Source organism: Callorhinchus milii, unplaced genomic scaffold (assembly GCF_018977255.1).
Source record: "Callorhinchus milii isolate IMCB2004 unplaced genomic scaffold, IMCB_Cmil_1.0 Scaffold20, whole genome shotgun sequence".
Lineage (NCBI taxonomy): Eukaryota > Metazoa > Chordata > Chondrichthyes > Chimaeriformes > Callorhinchidae > Callorhinchus > Callorhinchus milii.
In genome coordinates this window covers 8,547,349-8,568,792 of record NW_024704761.1, presented here as the reverse complement: position 1 = coordinate 8,568,792, position 21,444 = coordinate 8,547,349, and the positions used below count along the sequence as shown (strand labels likewise).

At 41.4% G+C, this 21,444-nt stretch overlaps 1 protein-coding gene across 2 annotated transcripts in view; it reads left to right on the top strand.

Moving 5' to 3' along the window:
• The window catches only part of ntn1a (netrin 1a), an 82,770-nt gene that overhangs the window by 18,315 nt on the left and 43,011 nt on the right, over nt 1-21,444 (top strand). For both annotated transcript variants that reach the window (XM_007888514.2, XM_007888513.2), the window contains exon 2: nt 19,922-20,110. In XM_007888514.2, coding sequence (XP_007886705.1) covers nt 19,922-20,110 — 189 coding nt within the window. The remainder of the gene's footprint in view (nt 1-19,921; nt 20,111-21,444) is intronic.

Sequence of the window (21,444 nt, the reverse complement as noted above, 5' to 3'; positions counted from 1 at the left end):
ATTGCTCCAATTGGAGGAAAATTAATGAAAAGAGAGGGGGAAAAAAACACAGAGCAAAGTGTAAGGAGAACAAAAACAAGAGGGAGATTGTAACTTGGCTGGGAATCATGTCCTGACAGCAACCGTGCAGCCACATTGCTCGCGGAGCGCTGCAGTGGAGATCTATAGTTTTGTTTTGTCTGTATTTCTGCCCCTCAGCTGCCCCCTATTCTTCAGTGTATCCACTTGATTTGGGTGGGATTCTGCTCCCATCACTCACCAGTCTTCGGCAATAGTTCCCTTCAGCCTTTCAGAGAATTCTCTTAATCCCCCTTTTGTCTCCCTGTGTGCCTTGGATTGTGTCCGTGTATCAGCGCTGGTTGTGTTTTCCTCCCTGTTTTTGTAGGTGCTAAAACATTGCCCACTCCTCTCACCCACTCACCCCCCAGCAATTTAGACTGACGCTGGCCATCACTCCACCTCTTGAAGGTGATGAGCACCTTTTCGTGTGAGGACAAGGAGCAATTTTCCCATCCCGCCGCCATCGTACTGTAGATTTCTTAATATAGTTTAAAAATATGCTTTTATCATGCCGTGAATTTACTCACGTAACAGCAGTAGCTCCGAGGCAGAACAATCAAGGCTCCTTCTGCTGAGAGGTTAAGCTGTGCATTCACTGTAGGGTTTATAATGCTTCTGGGCCAATCGGACGCCTTCTTCAGCTCTTCCCCTAATCTAAAATGTCATAAATTGAAGCTCTTGATTTCACCTAAACTTGACTTATTATGCTTGGCATCTGGGCTATCATTCCATGGTGTTAGACTGAAGCCTGTAGTGTTAAATCCACATATATGCAATCCTGAGATAAGCAAATTCCTCCTAATGGCCTGATGTACCCACAAGCCAATTTTTTTTCCTTAGGTAGTGAATAATGGAGTATCTGCCTGTGATATACAAACCTACTTAAATGACATATTTTAAAATGAAAATATCACAGTTATCTCCTGACATTGAGCTACGCACTTCACTGCTCCGTGTCAGAATCAGCAGCATTTCAGCAATAGGACTTGTGGCCTCGTGTGATCATTTTACTTCAGCAAATATACTGGCGAGGAGCGTGACACCGAAAAGAAATGTTGCCCACTCCACCATTGCACAAACACATACATTCACAACGTATGCGTTTGCTCCTTTCTTATATTCCTTTTTTTTCCTTTAATAGTTCGCTTCATTTGGCTGAAATGGCTAATAATTAATCCGGTTTGTGAATTCTAAATGTTGCACATTCTAAAAATAAACACAGTGATACAGTGCTCCGCAGTATGATATTCTGTATTTATTTAGCTGTTTAAAGGTTGCGATCAATTTGCAAATTTAGCAAAACATTTCTTCTCCAAACAGGTGCTGAATCTAAAATGTTGTTAGGTTGTGATTATAATGAATCCACTCGGGTTAATGACATTAAAGTATTCCAGTGTATAATATCTATCAATGTAGCTGTAATTTCAAAAAGCTAACTGCGGCATTCCATATATTTATAAAACCTAATGTTTTTTGAAAACGGCATTAATATTTTACTATTATTTACGACTTAGGTTAAAAATTGTTGAGTTTTACATCCTGGAAAGTTAATTTCCAATGGCCATTTCATGTAGGCAATGAATCAAGAATGAGTAATTTAGCTCAAATAGCTGACACAGAAATAGACTTGCATGTCAATTTTCTGGATTATTTATTATTTTATTTAACAGCGCAGGAAGTCGTTCTGTATGTTAATGAATCAAACCATCTAATGGCTCCTGAATCAGCATTTCTGTGTATAGTAAGTGGACTTTTCTGAAAATAATTTAGTCGTTGGAATTAACACTGTAAAATATAATTATCAATGCTTTTAAGGAAATAACTACTGTACCTAGATTTCATATTATGATCACTGGCTACGAGTCTGTTACTAAATGACAAAGCATGGAATGCACCTAACAAATCTCTGATATACCATAACTTTTGCTGGAATTTATATTGTTTAAGGCTCACTGAAAGCAAAACCATACAAATATCTGTTTATAACAGATTCAGAACTGTAAACTTTGGTGAGACATTAAATGAAGTCCCATCCATCTGTTTAAGTGGACTTTTCGCCTCCAAAAATATAGTCATTATACTTTACAGTACATCCTGTGAAGCACTTTGAGATGTCCTCCGGCATAAAAGGCACTGCATAAAATGGAATGATGATTATCATTATTATTATTATTTTACTAACAGTAGGGTCTAATTTTCGTGATTTCTTAATGCGATTCCTTAATGAGGAATTAACAAGGAATCCGAATGTACAAATAAAGAATCCTTCTGGTAACCAAAGTACTGCACCATCCACCAAAAGTTCAATTCAACGTGTTCACTCTACTTCCAGAGCAGAGATCCCTGAATGTTATAATAATAATAATAATCCTTGCATTTGATATAGCGCTTTTCACGTCTTCTCGACGTCTCAAAGTGCTTCACAGGATATACTGTAAAGTGAATTGACTGTATATTTGTGGGCGGACGCGGCAGCCAATTGCGCACAGCAGTGTCCCACAAACAGTGTGGATTGAAAATGACCAATTTATTATTATTTTTTTGAGGGTTATTATTAGGCGTGTGGAGTAAGGAAACTTGCCCAAGGTTTCGTTCGCCCTTTTATATTTTTACATGTTTACAGGATTCCCCAGCAAGCATTAGACCCCAGTCAGTGGGCCTGCTCTGTGTTCAGGTGTCAAGTGCCGGGCCTGACAAAGAGAATGACGACCTTGGTAACTGCTGATTCCCACTTACTGTAAGTGAGAAGTTTGGCCACCAAACAGTGGACTAAAACCGGGGCTAAGAGTCTCATTATAAGTCTAGATTCCAGATCTGACAGCTCCTCATCTCAAAGGAAAGCACCAGGTTATCTTAGCAGCATCAGCACAGGGCTTAACAGAGAACCTTTAGAGTTAGAGTTAGATTGGCAAACAACAGAAGTAGGTTCAGATTTACTAGCGTGGAGATTGTCAGGAGCTTATCAGCAGCGTCTATTTAAGCAACAGTAAATGAGAAAGTGCATTATCATCATTTATCTTTGCATGAATCACTTGGCACAAGATGAAGAGGCACGAAGCACTAAACTACATGACGTGGCAAATTTGCTCCTTTTTATTGCAAAGAGCTTAGCTCAGTATTCATAGGTCAACCTCCTTCGGTCACATAAACCTCCAAAGCAAAGTTAGCAGCGGCACAAGCGTGCAGGAGTTAACGCAGTTCACCACGAAACCGACAATGGAAATGGGTATCCATGCAACAACGACCGTGACCTCTTATTACGAGTTTAGCTATCAATGTGCCTGAAAGACTGTCGCAAGATGTTATCTCGGCTGAATTATTTTTGGCTTGCTAAATTTATTGTTGCAGTTTGCAGGAAAGAGGCAAGAAAATGAGTAACCAGAGGAGGTGATTATCACAAATACGCTATTCCTGTAGCAAGGAGTGTGCCAGGCAGAGCTCATATAACATTTTGCCCACAAGGTTTCACGTGACGGTATACTCTGTGAAGCGCTTTGAAGACATTTGAAGACATGATGAGGCACTATATCAAATGCAAGGATTATTATTATTATTACCGTGCTTGTGGTCACCTCCCCCCGGCTGCTCGGCGTCAGCGCTCTGAGATGCTATCCTCCGTGGAGGGTGCTATATAAGGTAAATTGTTGTTGTATGAAATGAGATCCATGACAGAATATGCTTTTCTCTTTTCTGACTGGCGTTGCACATTCTTGCTCTGATGCCATGGGAGCTTGTTTCAGGTCAAACTGACCAAAGGAATAAGAAAAGAAGAAAGGAGAAATGTGGAAGTGAATTCCTTCAGGCCACGTGTTCTATCAGCCGGGCTCAACAGGGATATATTATTTTATCTGGGATCTTTAATGGTTATATTTATGGAGGAGAAATTGAATTCAGGATTCCAGAGCTGGGCTGCCCGAAAACATAATAATAATAATAATAATAATAATCCTTGCATTTGATATAGCACCTTATCACATTGTTGAGACATAAGAACATAAGAATTTGCCGGACAAAAGAATCCCAAGGTCCATCTAGTTCACCTTCCATCCTGGCAGTCGCTTGACATGTTCTGTCCCAAACTATATACAGTGTCCCGAGATATTATTTTCTAGCAGAAATCTATCCAATTTATTCTTGAGACAAATAACATTTTCTGCTTCCACTGTCTGCCTAGGGAGCCTGTTCACTCGCTCACTGAATTAGTGTCCACTTGATTTGGGTGGACTACATTCAGAATCTTAGAGACATCTCAAAGCGTTTCAATGTGACACAAGGGCCAGAGTGTGAGACCTGCCATCAATCACCAGAAGTGACTGGCATTACAGGGTGCATGTAACATAAGCCAAAGGATCAATGCAATCTCATGTGTCGCGAATTTAAAGGTCTAATGTTGCGGCCTCACTTGCTGCCTTTAACACCTTCTGAGAAATATGTTGCATCTCTGAGAGCACGCCTTTGGTCAACATCCTTATATTTCCCTGCTCTCCGTTATATTTGTCAAACTCTCTGAGACATTCACTCAACAAGATAAGCACTACACAAAGTGCAAGTTGTTGTGGCTCCCTGAATCAGCTAAAGGGCAGCCACTGTTCAGCCTGTCTGTCATCGGCCTTTCATTTGTCTTGGCAATGAAAGTTCTTTTCCCACTTCCCCTGCTGAGGGGTGGGGACCGGGTGGAAACATCTGTGCTGTAAAGCCTAACCAGAAAGAGATATAAAACTACTAATGTTTCGTGAACCTTTGGAATACAATAAAAACTGGATATAGACGTGTTCTCCTTAGGGAAAAGCGCATGCGAGAGAGAGTCATATGCCATTAGTGTGCTCATAATACTAATCCTTGCATTTGATATAGTACTTCATCATATCATTGAGACATCTCAAAGCACTTCAAAGGATCTTACTATAATGAAAATGACTGTCATTTTTGTAGGAGAACACGGCAGCTAATTTGCACTGGGCAAACTGCTATGAAATATGCGTTTCACCCACAAAATATACAGTCATTTCACTTTACAGTATATCCTGTGAAGCGCTTTGTGAGGTCTGGAAGACTTGATAGGGCGCTGTATCGAGTGCAAGGATTATTACTAGTAGTATTTTGATGAAGTGAACGACCAATTTAATCTGGAGTATCATTGTCCAGGAAAATTCAGGGTACCGAGGAAATCATTTAATTGTAGCATTCTATCATGTAATAGGTTTGGGCAATATTAATACGTTGACGTATAGTTTTTGTATAAAATGATACATTTGTAATTTAGCGTGTGCGTTTCAGACACAGAGTATGAATTGCTGAGAGTCCACTTTTCTCACTTCAACAACAACAACAAAATTACATTTATAGAGCGCCTTTCAGGAGGACGTCCCAAAGCGCTGAATAGTCAAGTGTTGGGGCCCGAGCACAGGGGGAGGGGTGGTGTAGGGGTGAGGGAAGGCAGAGAGGTGGGAGGGAGACCAAAGGCACGGTCGAAGAGAAGGGTCTTGAGACCGGCCTTGAAGGAGGCGAGGGAGGAAGCGAGGCGAAGGGACCGTGGGATGGAGTTCCAGAGTATGGGGGCAGAGAGGCTGAAAGCCCGGCCACCGATGGTAGGGCGGGTCGGGCGGGAGACATGGAGCAGCCCGGAGCCCGATGAACGGAGGGAGCGAGCAGATTGGTAGGGAGTCAGCAGATCAGAGAGGTAGGAAAGGGCAAGGCCATGGGTGGCCTTGAAAGTGAGGATGAGGATCTTGAACTCGATCCTCTGGGGGATGGGGAGCCAGTGGAGTCGGGCGAGGGTGGGAGTGATGTGGTCACGGAGCCTGGTGCGTGAGAGTACACGAGCTGCAGAGTTGTGAAGGGAAGAGTTGGGAAGGCCGATGAGGAGGGAGTTCCCGTAATCGAGCCTTGATAACTTCCTGATAACAATGATGGGACACACCTGACAGCTATAAATCATTACATCATTCATTACCACTCAGAAACTCTCTTTGTTTAAGTGACCAGATGGTCTCCTATTCAGTACCTAAACCATTTGCCCTGACTCTAACATGAACTCTAAGCAAATATGAACGGACCTGCAGTCGATTTACTTGATAGAATTTCTATTTCAGCTGAGAAGATATGAATCTTACTCACATTAGACCTCACTGCAGTTCATTCCCATAACTTTTTCTGTAATGTTATTCACCACCAGAGTGACTTATCAGTCGCTGGCAAACAGAAGAAGGATTTGGAGCTAAAGTCCAACTCCACTTAGACTCCTGAGCACGTAACTGTTAAGTGTAAGTGTAATAACACCTGTCAAGCAGTCAAGAAATCTGGATGCAGACGTTCAATGTCTTTGCAGCAATAGTTAGGTTAAAACCAATTCTAGAGCTCAAAGCTGATCGGATGAATAGAAAGTGTATCAAATGAGATCCCAAACTATTATAATACATTTGAGGCATACCCAAGGCCTTTATGATTATGATTTCACTAGTTCTCATTAGATGTAAAGCTTTACAGTCTGTAATATTGCCAGAGCTCCTGCTGATGTGGCATAATCACGTGGAAATTATATTTCATATCAGTTAAGGCTGGGATAAACTAACCTTTATTTTCACTTCAAATAGACTTGTCCAAATGCACTGATACAACCGTGTAGCCAATGAAATGGATCAACTAAAGTTCCTGTATAAGCCTTATAGCTTTCAACACAAGCCGTTGAGCATTGCAGGAGGTGTCAGGAACCATTGAGGAGGTGACAGAAAATATCAAGTTAAATCTCTTTGATTTATATTGGAAGCCGAGATCTGAAAAACGAACAACCTTGACAAAAAGTGTTAATAACCAACAAGACAAACTACAGTAGTGAAATCCTAGGAGCACCCCCACCACCCAAACTAGGCTGAGATACAGATCAGCATTTTACTGAAGCTCACAAAAATCCAAATTAACTGCTTTCTCACTCGTGAAAACAAAATAAAAGTTACTGTATCAGGAGTTTCTTGCAATGTTTGAAGTAGGAAGTGATGTTTTTCCTGCATTTTTCATTTTAGAATTATACAGTCTCCCGTGGTATTGATGGAGTCCTGTAGCTCAATGGTTAGATCATTCACCTCGCAAGTGAGGGGACCTGGGTTTGATTCCCAGGCAGGGTAAACTGTTGGGCAGGTTTATTTATTCCACACGCCTCTGTTTACCTAGCAGTAAGTAGTAACCCAGTTGTCAATCCACTCATGAATCACTTTTCCAGGGGTAATAATCCGATCAAAACATTTTTTTTTAATTGTTCACTCAATCCACGGCTGTTTGTGGGACACTGCTCTGCACAATTGGCTGCCGCCTTGTACCCACAAAATATACAATCAATTAAATTTACAGTATAATCTGTGAAGCACTTTGAGATGTCTCGAAGACATGATAAAGCGCTATATCAAATGCAAGGATTATTATTATTGGTGATTTATCTTACCAGAACCAATTAATCTCGTGGTTGTCAGAAGTTTTAGCTTACACAGTGACATAAGATAATTCCTATTCTCAGAACATGAACTAGATTTCACCAAAGAATATGCTGATAGAGGAAAAACAAGTGATCTTATCAGGAAGTAAACAGTATGGGAAATAGATATGACCAGCCTGTAATGCTGTTAATAACTTGAAGTGATTTGATCGCAGGCAATGTCAAACTCCTATCCTCAGCTACTTCTGGTTTCAACACAGATACCCTCTAGGAGGTCATTAATTCTACATTATTACAATCTTCTCTAATATTTCTTTTCTTTGTGCTGTCATTCTTTCCATAAATCAGTACATTCACAAGCTGTCAACATATTAACATCCAATGGTTTAGTAGTTATAGTCCTAAATTCATGCCTCAAAGTATTCCCGTGTGAATGTTCGGCTAGGATAGCATTATAATTTGAACGCCTCATCACCAGTGAAATAGTACAGTAATGCAGCACTTCATAGAAATAAAACTGAAACGAAACATGCAGGAGTTGAGACCACTGAGCAATACCATTTCAGTAAGAGATGCCACACTTTGCACAACGTTATTTTTTAACAGTCATATAGAATTATACCAAAAAGCCCTGCATAGGATTCATTGCAAAGTGCAGTGACTTTATTTTGTAGGAAAATGTAACAGCCAATTAGTTCCACAAACCACCGTGAATTGAATGTCCAGTTTAATTGGGGATTGTTGGTCAGGACACTGGGAGAAAGTCCCTTCTCTTTTCCCCCCCCCACCTCACCATCCACTGCATAGGAACATCAGGCCAGACTGGGACTTCCAAATCCCAATGTGGGGCTTGAACCTCACAACCTTAATAATAATCCTTGCATTTGATATAGTTGACTCAGAGGCCAGAGTGTAACCAACCGAGCCAGGCTGACACACAATATGATATGCTCACATTGCTAATTGTTGGACCCAATTGCGTCTCGCAGACATCAACAGAAAACAATTCCTCTTCAACTCCTCATTAAAAAAAAGCTTGTTTCTGGTTGTAGCTGAGCTCTATTCACTTGGTGTATAGCATCTTCCAATGCATCATATGATACCCTGGAATCAGAGCTCACAAATGGTTTCCTTTGCTAGTGGGCCCCACTAAACATCATCCTGAGAGCAGCTTTATCTGGCTAAGAACAAAGTAATCCTGCTGATTTCACAAGCAAATGCAAGCTCTGTCCTTTGCACTGGGAAATTCTGCCTGGTTTGTTCCCGTTCAATGGGTGAATACAGTTCTATTGCCCTTAAGAGGAAACCATTAAAAAGGGAGAGTCAAGCTCTCTCTGTGAGTCCCGCCTCCTTTGTTTGAACAATGAAGCCAATTAATCACAAGATATGATTGCTTTGAAGTGAATTCCTGATAAATGTCAGTTAATCTAGCTAATGCATTCTCTCAGAAGGGGGCTTGCGGATTCTTATTGTGGGACGGAGTGACGTGTGGGCTGAGGGACAGACAGAATCATCCGTTGCTGAATTGTCAAAGCAGAGGAGTGAACAACATTGCAGCGCATACACTCATACCATCCTCAGTCTTGCAGTTGGCAGGCCACGGGAAGTCATTCAATTTATTTTGTTTCCTGCAGTTAGCCGACCCTTCATTATTCAATCCCTGAAAACTGGGCAGTCCTTTCCCCTACAGGAAAAACACAGCCTTTTCCTCCCGAGCCCCAGTCGCATTTGTTTGGATGGAGATCTTCCAGTTCCTTAGCGCTAGGAGCAGTCTCGCCAAGCGTCACGGTCGATTTTGTATGCAAAGCCACCAAGCCCATTGTCGCTCGCGGCTACTCTGGCCTGGGTGTGAGACGTGAAATTACTCTCGGGAGTAATTTCTTTCCTTCAAATTGAGTCCTAACCTTAAAACAACAACAACTTCCATTTATGTAGCGGCACCCCTCCCCCGCCCCACCCCCACCGCTCATGTGGGGTAGCGTCTGGGAGCCTTAAGGACAATAGCACTTTCTGTTTTGTTTGACTCATAGCTGGGGTCTTAGAATCAAACACAAACGACTAGCTGAACAAGGTCCAAGTTGAAATTGTAATCAGCCAAACCACAACCTTAGGTAAATACACAGTGAATGAAAAGAAAAGGAAAAGCAGCATTTCCATCTCGACATTGGTCATTCCCAATACTGTGACTTACTAGCCACCTGCTGGCCACAGTGACATTTACTAACCTGGGATGGATTACCGACGAGACTATCCGAACTTGTTCAAAGCTTCACTAGGAAATTCTATGCTCAGAATCTTACTTATAATAATAATAATGATGATGATAATCTTTGCATTATGACTTTGTTGAGACGTCTCAAAGCGCTTCACAGAATATATTGTAAAGTGCAGTGACTGTATTTTCTGGCAGAAATAATAATAATCCTTGCATTTCTAATGTCACAAAAGGGCGAGTACTGCACAGAGAGCAATGGATGGACAATAGGGTGAATTAAAAAGCTGCAATGTTCACATCATTGTTCATTCCTGTGATGTATTCGATGCAATCAAAGCATAAGGCAGGACTCCAACCTTGAAATGCATCTTTGGTCTTTTATTTCATGTAATATATACTTCAGTTCAGCTTCTGCTGTTGTGGACAGTGAGCTGTTGCTGATGTCAGAGAGGAATGATAGAGGGTAACAAAGGGCTTTGAGATATTTTCCTTACGGTGCTGTTTAAGTGCAAGTTACTGTTGTTGTTGTTGCATACTTTCAGAGTCTTAAAGCTGTATATTTTCGAAAAGATGCAAAAGACGCACCAAACAATTCTAAGCGACAAGCACTCATGAGATGCTCTCATCGCCCTTGATGGCTTGATTGTCAAATCACTTTAAACACTTTTAAACCATGTTTAGCATAAACAATCTCTGCATTCACACTGAACAGCACTGAGAAGCTGCTTCGAACTGAAGTGGCTCTGCAGCCAATAACCCCTGAGGCTGCTGATGTTGGGGCTGGGGATTTGTCCACCCTGTTTACACCGTGGACAGGAATCAACTGCTTTGACAGCATCACAGAAATAACTGTGCAGATGTGAACTCACACGCAGTTGCGATTGTACTTTGTGGACGTGGGTGGAACGTGCACAGGGAAGGTCCAAAAAAGGAGCAGGACTGAAAATTACATTTCTTATCAGATCCGGGATACATTAGTTACCATTGGGATACATTTTGTCCACAAAATATAGGGTCAATTCACTTTACAATATATCCTGTGAAGCGCTTTGAGACTTTGACACTGGGCAAAAAATTGTAAATGACTTTCCATTTTAAAAAATTGTCCCGGATTCGATTCCCAGCAGGGCAAAACATTGGGCAAGTTTCCTTACTCCACAGGCTTGATAATAATCCCTCAAGAAAAAAACAATAATAAATTGGTCACTTCAATCCACGACTGTTTGTGGGACGTTGCTTTGCACAATTGGCTGACGCGTTTCGCCTACAAATATACAGTCAATTCACTTTACAGTATATTCTGTGAAGCGCTTTGAGATGTCTAGAAGATGTGAAAAGCACTATATCAAATGCAAGTATTATGTATTTTTATTTTGGCAGAAAGGTTCTACCAAGCTAAGAAGCTATGCAGGCTGTCATTCCCATCTTCAAATATAAAGGATTTGTAAGTTGAAAGATTTGGAGTAGGGGTTTTGTGGTGTACCCAAATTAGATCACTATCTAAATGTATACAATGAGTTTGCAATGACTTCCAGTTTGCAAGTGAAATTGTGGTATTCTTCGTGAAATTTCAGGGCGACAAAGTATCCTGATACAAAGGTCCAGTGTTTTGCTTTCTGACCCTTTTGTCTTGTGAAATCAGAAGCAACTGGAATCCTGTTTCCATCATAGTGCGTGACAGTATTTAATTCAAAATAGGAGAAAGAAAACTAAGCTTTACCGGCCATTGTTATGTTATCTGAATAAGAGGGAGGGAGAATTGGTTGTGGACTTAATTTACAAAGTGTTCAAGGGCACCTCCCTGTAGTTTGACCCAGGAATAGCATCTGTGAATAAGTCTGAAGGCTGTTTCTTTCTACTGACCTTTGGAGAATGATAACGTAGATAAGGATTCATGCTAGGAGGCAGGCGCAACAGTAAGTGGCAAAAAGGAGTTGAATAAGAGGACTATAGTGTTGCTTGCAGTGATACATGTAGTATGTCTGATCTAGTTATTCCACACAGTGGTAAGATAATCACAGTGAAGCAAGAGACAAACTGTTTTGCCTGTTTTTTCCTCCATCCCATCCTCTCCACTTTCGGTGGCCATGCCTTCAGCCACTACGCCTCGAAACTCTGGAACTCTCTTCCTCAAACCCTTCGCCTTGCCCTCTTCCTCCCCATTTTCAAATCCCACCTATTCTGTGAAGTGCTTTGAGACTTCTCAACGACATGATAAGGTGCTACCTCAACTGCAAGGATTATTATATATATTATAAATCTACTAGTGCTCACGTTCCCTGTTGCTTTCCGGAGATCGTTGCTGGAAAGGACATTGGTTGAGATTAGAATGCTGTTAGGACTGCTTTGCCCTCCTCAGTCAAATAGCCAGAGATCAGTATCAGTCAAGGGTCACACATCAATAACAGTCACTTAGCAAAGGTGTGAGAGAGCACACAATACCTGTTGAGCCACGCCATAGAGCAAGGAAGCAAGATGAGGGGAACAAATTGGAGGAGGAACAGTGGAGGAATACACCTTGCTAGATTAGATGTTGCTTGAGTTTTTCTCAAGCATGCGTTCAGTAGGTCCTTACGTTATCAGAAAAGGCACGTAATTAATTCTCACGCCAGAAACACTTACGGATAGTCTTTCAAGCTCCCACTTTGATGCTGCAGGGACTCTTAATGGAACGGAGCAGGGTTAAACGCGGCAGCCAATTGCGCACAGCAGCGTCCCACAAACAGTCGTGGATTGAAAATGGCCAATTTATTATTGTTTTTTTTCTTGAGGGATTATTATCAGGCGTGTGGAGTAACGAAACTTGCCCCAGGTTTTGTCCTGCCGAGAATCGAACCCAGGTCTCTCGCTTGTGAGGCAAGTGCTCTAACCACTGAGCTACTAGACAATAACCAAGCAGTGAGCCCACCATCACCACCACTCTGCCCCAGTCAGTCATTCAGTAGCTTGTAAACAATGCTTAATGATGCTTTACTCTGTAATTGACACGGAGTTTAGGCTGTAGACGCACCACAATGTGGAGTCCCATAGCATCGTGAATAGCGTGCCCGCCTCGCAAGCGAGAGGACCTGGGTTCAATTCCCGTGGAAACCTTAGGCAAGTTTCTTTACTCCGCACGCCGCTGTTTACCTAGCTGTAAGTAGAAACACTGTTGTTAAGTCAATTGGTGGATCGCTTTCCAAGGCTAATAATCTCTCCCCCCCAAAAATGGGGGTCACTTAATCCACGATTGTTTATGGGACTCTGCTGTGTGCAATTGGTTGAGGTGTTTTGCCCGCAAAATACTCAGAAGGCCATTCCACAATATATCCTGTGAAGCGCTTTGAGACATCTCAATGGCGTGATAAGGCGCTGTATCAAATGCAAGGATTATTTTTTATTATTATTAACAATGAAGAGTGCAGACACTTGGCTGGCGTATTTTACTTGATTCGCTGCCAATGTCTCCGCCTGACTCAGCTTCCCACAGCTTTGATAACTTTGATGGCGTGCAATGTGACACTGAAGCATTGTGGTGTCGCTCGCCGGGCAGTTGATATAGCCCGCAGCGCGGGAGGGCTTTGACAAAACAGCAGCTACGGAAGCTGGGGTAGCGGCAAGCAGCAAAGAGAGAGGCTGCCTGGAATTCGAGTGAGGCTCTCGGCTCCTGCTTCTGTTGTTTCGTTACCTGCCCATTCAGGTTGACAGCCACCTTCCAAGTCGTGCTCATACACAGGGTAATCTGTATAAGCTCAATGATCTGTACCGAGAATGATTGATGTCGCTCCCCAACCTTCAGGCTTATACATCCCTCCGCATAGTCTACCAATGAATCAGCAAGTCATTGCTCAACACCGAGCCAGGCCCATTCAGGTACCTCGGCTGCTGCAAACATCTCATGTGTCCGTCTCCTTCATTCCTGACATTGCAGAGAACAGCGAGAATGGCAACAAGCTATGACAACTCTGCCACGGTTCAGTTCAAGGAGGTGAGGGGAAAAAAAAATCTGTTGACTGGGATCGATTTCTCAAGGGCTTGTAGTGTCTCTATCTTGTGGCATTTTTTGTGGGAGTGGGGTAGTGGAGAGGAATGCTTAGTCTACAAGGGGAGCAGATTTAACATCGCTCAAGGTGTTACACTAATCTGTACAAAGCTGATGAAAAGATGACCCCAAGTGATCTTCTATACTTGTGAAGGCTTCTTTTGTGTGGTAAGGAGTCCAAGGTGTTTGGCAGCTCACCTGTCATTGCCTTGGCATCTCATACACTCAAAGCAACCACCTGTCCAGATGTGCGGCTCTCCCAGTTTAACCCTCTAAACTGTTGGACTGCTGACATAAGTTTGGCTTTGTGTTACAGTGCAGAAACCTGTCAGCCCCAAGAATAAAATGCTGTGTGAAACGAGAAAAATACGCAAATAATTAATAATTAAAACCGCCTGGTTAAACTTCAACTCAGCAACCCTTCACCTACATTTGATCAACTGACTTATTTTTGTGGAAGGGTCTGCTGTTCAATAATAATATAATAATCCTTGCATTTGATATAGCGCTTTTCACATCTTCTCGACGTCTCAAAGCGCTTCACAGAATAGACTGTAAAGTGAATTGACCGTACATTTGTGGGTGAATCACGGCAGCCAATTGCGCACAGCAGTGTCCCACAAACAGTCGTGGATCGAAAATGAACAATTTATTACTGTTTTGTTTTGGAGGGAATATTATTAGGCGTGTGGAGTAAGGAAACTTGCCCAAGGTTTCGCCCTGCCGGGAATTGAACTCAGTGATTGGAATATTGGAAATTATTGCTTTCCTGTTCTTTCACCGGTCAAGAATTCACTTCCCAGAGCCGTTTCACTGCCTTGCTGGCCGTTAATGTCACCTTAAATCAGGTTTTATATTTTTAGATGTAAATTAGAGTCTCCCTTTCATTCATATACTATACCTTACCTGCAGTTAGCATATTATAATAATCCCTGCATTTGATATAATGCCTTATCACATCTTCGAGCCGCCTCAAAGCGCTTCACAGAATATACTGTAAAGTGAATTGACTGTATATCTTGTGGGTGAAAGGTGACAGCCAATTGCGCACAGCAATGTTCCACAAAGAGTCGTGGATTGAGTGGCCAAATTATTATTATTATTTTATCGGTGACTGCAGGTAGGGTATAGTATATGAATGAGACGTATGCTTTAAGACCTCTTAACAATGTGATGAGGCGCTATATCAAATGCAAGGATTATTATTATTATATTACACCGCAGCATGGAGTAAGGGGGAATTTCTATGTGGATGTGTGTGTGGATTAATTCCCAATCCGTTATTGGAAATCAGCAATTTAAACATGGCCCCGACTAAATGAGCAAAAGCTTTGAGAAGTGAACTTTCTGGATCTGTATTATTTGAAGCTTCCAAGCCGTTAAACACAAGCTTATATTCTGAATAGATTTCCTGTGGATAGAAACATGTCTCAGCCAGACACAGGATTTACAAATTGTAATAACATTAAAGTTGGGTTGCAAGGCTGACCTTCTTGCTCCATCGGTTACATGATAAGGCTTATATATCACAAGCAAAGTTATTTATTTATCATTAGTTATTTACTAATCAAGCACTCCGAGATGCTACACTGCGTGAAAGGCGCTATATAAATGCACATCATTGCTATTGCTGTTTATTTATCTGAATTCCCTGATAAACTTGCCACTGTTAAGAATGCTGTTTCACCTTGGGTGGAAGCGGCAGCAATTAAACAAGGCTTTGGCGGGTACATTGGGTAAAGCAGGTAGTAAAGTATTAATTTGTACCATCATTGGGCTATAAGAAACTCCTCAGCCTCAGTGCTATGATTCCCGGTTGTATTGCACAGGTTGACATTTTATTTACTGAGCTTGTATTGCGAGTGTTCGTTGTGAAATAATAATAATAATAATCCTTGCATCTGATATAGTGGCTTATCACGTCTTCAAGACGTCACAAAGCGCTTCACAGAATATACGGTAAAGTGAGTTAACTGTGTATGTTGTGGGCAAAATCACATCAGAAACATTACAAAATGATGACAGATTTCACCTCAATCCGGTTCAGCGGTGAGATTCATTGTTAAATTCGGCGTTAGAATAATGTAGTACTCAACAAGGTATTGTCCAGCAAAACATGAGGCAATTGAACAGTATCTTGTATAACGGAACACTTGAAAAGGGACTTTGGGATGTATTTTAAAAACATCGAGTCAATTTCAAGTTGACAGCCGCACTCTCATGTGGAGAGCCTGCGATGTGTACTAGTGGGGTTGAGCCTAACAGATTCCCTCATTAGCTTAGCAGCACGGCTTTGCCTTCCCCTAACATTTCAATCATTCCTTAGCTTCTCACCTGGGAGCAATTTGTTCCAATTAATAGGGAGCACTCGGCAAGCCGGGTGTCGTCTGCTGCTGATAGTGTGGGTGTGAATGGGCTGGGAAATGTGAAGCGAGATAACTGGCATCCATCCCTTGGTGACCAACAGCAATCAGTTATAGTGTTTGATGTGCCCAACAAAGTAACAATCGTTTGACAGATTATGGCAATAGATTCAGTTTCAGCTCTCCTCCCAGCACTCTGCGAAGGACAGAGTTGCTTTAGAGGGAAATGATAGGCAAATCATAGCTGTTTGTTTCTATCAAATGGACCAGATGAAGTGTTTGTACTGCCAGAATGAGTTTGCCCTTGAGGTTAGATCTTTATCTGAGCTCTCTCTCTCTCTCTCTTGTGCAATTCCATGTTGTCAACTATTTCTCCTTGTGCCTCCACTACACAGTGCAAGCTACTGTCAAACTTACTCAGTGTCAAGAGCTTCAGAATTATTTACTCTTAAACCCTTGCAAGGGTAGGCATACGTTCCTTTTGTACGATACAGTAAACAAGTTTGCACGGGGGTTTTCACCAGGACTGCATTTCTTTTGCTAATCTAAAAGGGAATGGGTTGAATTGGAATCAAATTTAAACAGCGCTGCTTTCCAGTTTTCTCTGTTTAGTTTGATCACCTCGTTTACTGTACATTGGCTGGAAACAAAATCAGATCATATCTGTTGATTCAGAAGTCGAGGTAAAAACAACCATGGCGACAGGCCAAACCATTGTGCCAGAGCTCAAACCAGTCAATAAGTAAAGATCGGTTTGGAATGCAATTCTCAGTGATGTGATAATTATACAGTAGCACAGTAATAGTATCCTTGCATTTGTAACGACACATCCTTGTAATTATCACATTGCTGATTGCATTTCTCCCATCACAAAGACGTGTCTGCCTCAGTTGGCACCAAGCTAGAACCTTCTTCTGATGTCGTGACTAATATTCTTTTCGAAGCCAAAATTCACCAAAAAGAGCTGAATTGGCTTTTCACCTCATCCTGCTTTGTGGGACATTGTTATCAGCTACCATCCATGCTTGCCAACAGAATAAGTCACTACATTTGAGAGTAACTCAGTGTGTCAAATGCATAGAGATATTTTAAAATGTAAAATGCTTTCTTAAAATTATCTTTTGATGTTATTGGGGTCCGATTTGCGGTATTTCTTATCTCTCAATAAGAAATAATGATTGCATTTTTAAAACATTTAATTGTGGAGTCCTGTAGCTTAGTGGTTAGAGCACTCACCTCACAAGCGAGAGGACCTGGGTTCGATTCCAGGGCAAGGCAAAACGTTGGGCAAGTTTCCTTACTCCACATATTGTTAGTTGATTGGCAGATGGTTTTTCTGGGAGTAATAATGCCTTCAAAAAAATAATAATTATAGTTTGGTCACTCAATCGCCGACAGTTGGACACTGCTGTGAACAATTAGCTGCCCCGTTTTACCCACAAACTATACAGTCAATTCACTTTACAGTATATTCTGTGAAGCTCTTTGAGACGTCTTGAAGACGTGATAAGGCGCTACATCAAATACAAGGATTATTATTATTACTGCAGAATGCATGCAGTCATATTTTGGAAATTCAGTAATTCATTCTCCAAATCCATCCAATGTTTTAGAAATTCGATAACCCCAACACTCTAGCCGGTTGCAGAGAACAAGGGATATGATCCTGAGGGAACGTAGAGGGGAAAAGCAAGAGAGAAAAAATTGTACAAGAACTCGAGAGGACTAAAATCTCATGGGCTGCACAAGGCAGAACGGTTTTGAATTACAAGTTAGATAAGCCAAGAACAACAAATCACTTTGATTTTCAAAGAGTACAACATGAAAAACAAAAGCAACTATGAAACACATGTACATTCAAGGGTTAGTAACTTTGAGCAAATTATTCATACTTGTTACGTACCTTACTGCGCTATCCTTGGATACCTGATAGGTTCTCGGAAGACTTCAGAATGCCTGAAATGTATAGTAATTTTGACATTTGCTTTTGATCACTCTCGCACCCTCTTTCTGCTTTGGCAAGATGCCCTCCAGTTCAATTCTCTGAAACATGTATCAACTTTAAACCCACTTTTCTTCTACTTCCGTTTAAACATATTTAACAGGTGTGAAGGGCCAGTAATGGATTTTGTTTATTTTAACATGGCCTGTTGCTGTGTGGGCTGTTGAAGGAGCTTTGTGTTGTGTGCAATGTATGCACATTGGGAATAATAACTATATGAGTCTTATCTGAAGTCTTTGCTCACAAAGAGCTCAATGCATTGAGTGACTTAGAAAAATACGGGGTCTTTTATAAAGAGATACTGTGACTTTATTCTCTTCAGAAAAGGCCTTGGACAAGAATGAAAATAATTCAATATCAATGTATTGTTAGGAAATGTTCAGACTGGCTCGGTTGGTAGCACTCTCACCTCTGGGTCAGAAGGTTGTGGGTTCAAACCCTGCCTTAAAACTTTGAGTTCATAGTCTAGGCTGACAGTTCATTGCTGGAGGAGCCATCATTTGAATGAGACGTTAAACTCAGGGTCCACTTGCCTTTTCGGGTGGATATTAATGATCTGATAAGGTCATCATTCAAAAAGAGAAGGGAATTTCTCCTGGTGTCGTAATTCACAATACCCAGATAAAACTGGTCATTCACTTCATGGTACTTCATGGCTGTTTGTTGTATAATTGGGCACAGTTTGGCTGCTGCGTTTCCTTGAATACACATTCATTAAACTTCACAGAAAACTCTTTTACAAGGTATTGACATTTTAGGTGCTACTTGATATCAAATGCAAGGATTATTAAAAAGTGTGCTCAAAGCTCTCAGTTGTGTTGTGTGATACTGGAAGTTGCAGAGTCTAATTCTGGTCTATGCTGAGTTGGCTGGCTTCAACTAGAGCATTACAGTTGACTTCAGCACCGAGTTGGGAAGGGCTATTGAGGACAGGATTGTGCTCTGTTGTATTCTCCCTACAGTCAACCAGCCTGCTTCAGTGTCTCAGTTCATGCTTGAAAGAATTCAATGGTAGTGCCCGAAAAGAATGGGAGAAAAGATGACTTTAAGCAGAGCGCAATGGCAGTAAAAAAAAAGGACTGGAAAGTACAACATAGACATAATGGGCCTACTGTGTCGGGAAGACGGTAGGGTGGGTATTTTGGGAGGATGAGAACAAAAGGGTCTTTATCATCCAAACCAATCTTGTAAATGGCCACCAGCGCTGAAGTTGTGAGGAAATTACAATTGATCTTCCCTGATAGTCTATTTCTCAATCCTGAGACTGTACTTGCCATTGATTTCATCTTTTGGATCATGTATTGTTAATAGGAAAGTAAAATAGACAAGTTCTTCATGTTTTATCCATGTTATTTCATGTTATGATGATTATAATAACATAATAACTCTTGCATTTGATATAGCGTTTTTCACGTCTTCTAGACGTATCAAAGCGCTTTCACAGAATATACTGTAAAGTGAATTGACTGTACATTTTGTAGGTGAAACTAAACAGCCAATTGCGCATAGCAGTGTCCCACAAACAGTCGTGGATTGAAATGACCAATTTATTATTGTGTTTCTTTTTCTTGAGAGATTATTATCAGGGGTGTGGAGTAAGGAAAGTTGCCCAAGGTTTTGCCCTGCCATGAATCGAACCCAGGCCGTGCGCTCTAACCACTGAGTTACAGGACTCCTCGATGCACCTTGCTTTGGAGTAAAGGTGCATCAAACGGGTGCTTCCTGAAGCCATGTTATAACAAGGGTGATACTTTTGAGTTGAAAGTTGCAAAGCTTCTGAAAGACCATTTGCTCCATTGCTAAATAACCGACCCTGACGTTCGTTGCCTTACAGCTTGCAACTGTAACCTACACGCCCGAAGATGTCGCTTTAACATGGAACTCTTCAAGCTTTCTGGTCGGAAGAGCGGTGGGGTCTGTCTGAACTGTCGTCACAACACGGCTGGTCGCCATTGCCACTACTGCAAGGAGGGCTACTACCGTGACATGACAAAGCCAATCACTCACAGGAAGGCGTGCAAAGGTATGTGAGAAGCGGTCAGGCTCTCACCTGGCAAGGGGGATTATTTTCCTTTTGTCTGGCAATGCTGTGGAGCTTCCGCTCGTGGAAGCTCCCTTGTTTGTAGAAACTTTAGCCCATCGTTTTGGCACAGAGGGCTTTTGAGAAGAAGTTATTTGGAACGTGTGTGACAGGACAAGGAAAACAAACAAAGGCTGACAACAGAGCGAGACAAAGGTGTGAAAGGATTCTTAGGTTTAGTCATATCACTGGCAGCTCAAAACACGACAGGTGTGCACACCCCCAAATACACAGAGCTCCCTTCACAGGACAAAGCCAGTCTCACACACAGACACACACACACACACCATTCAAAGCTCCGAGCAGTGTTTTAATCTCTTAACAAACTGCTCCAACACCTCTGAAAACAATTTTAGTTCTTTGAAATGCGTCCTCATGCTTTGGCTTTTGAAGATTTTTTTTCTCTCTCTGCTTTCAAAAGTTTAAACATGGGGATTTTCAGCCTTCTTTTGCTGGTCTCGACTTAACACTTGCAGCTAGAAGAAGGATGCTTCAAGTAGAATAATAATAAAAAAAGAATCCTTGCATTTGATACAGCGCCTTATTCCGAATTCGAGACGTCTCAAAGCGCTTCACAGAATATACTGTAAAATGAATTGACTGTGTATTTTGTGGGCGAAATGGACGGAAATGGAGTTACAGACATGATGCTCATTGCTGATTCATCCAAACCAACAAATAGTCACCGGTTTGGGAGCGTGAGCAACGACATTGTGATCACATTAATAAGCCAAGCAACTACTATTTGGCAATATTTAAAAACCGCTTCTGCCAATTCTTGAATTTTGTGCAGATTTGGTTTCTAACATCATTGTTCTTTTAAGCTACAAAATACTTCCTTTTATGTTTATTTCGACCACAAAATATACAGTCAGTTCACTTTATAATATATTTAGTGAGACGTATCAACAATGTTATAAGGCTCTGTATCAAATGCAATGATTATTATTATTATTATTACTGAACATCGTATTGTTTTTCATGCCAGATTTCTATCTGAACTCCAAATAATTAATTAATCCTCTTTAGGGGTTCATCTCATAAACTGGATCTTAATTTTTGGTTCAACCTAAATCCGAACCAGATTTTACACTAATACAACGCCTTTCATGTAAAATAAATTTCTCAGAGACCTTTACAGAATGAGATTGATTAGAAATGAAGTGAATGCTGTTATGAAGGCGAACACAGCAGTTAATCTCCACCCAGCAATATCCTACAATCAAACAATCGTTTTGAATTTGGGGTGAAATTTGAAAGGGAACGTAAACCTGGGT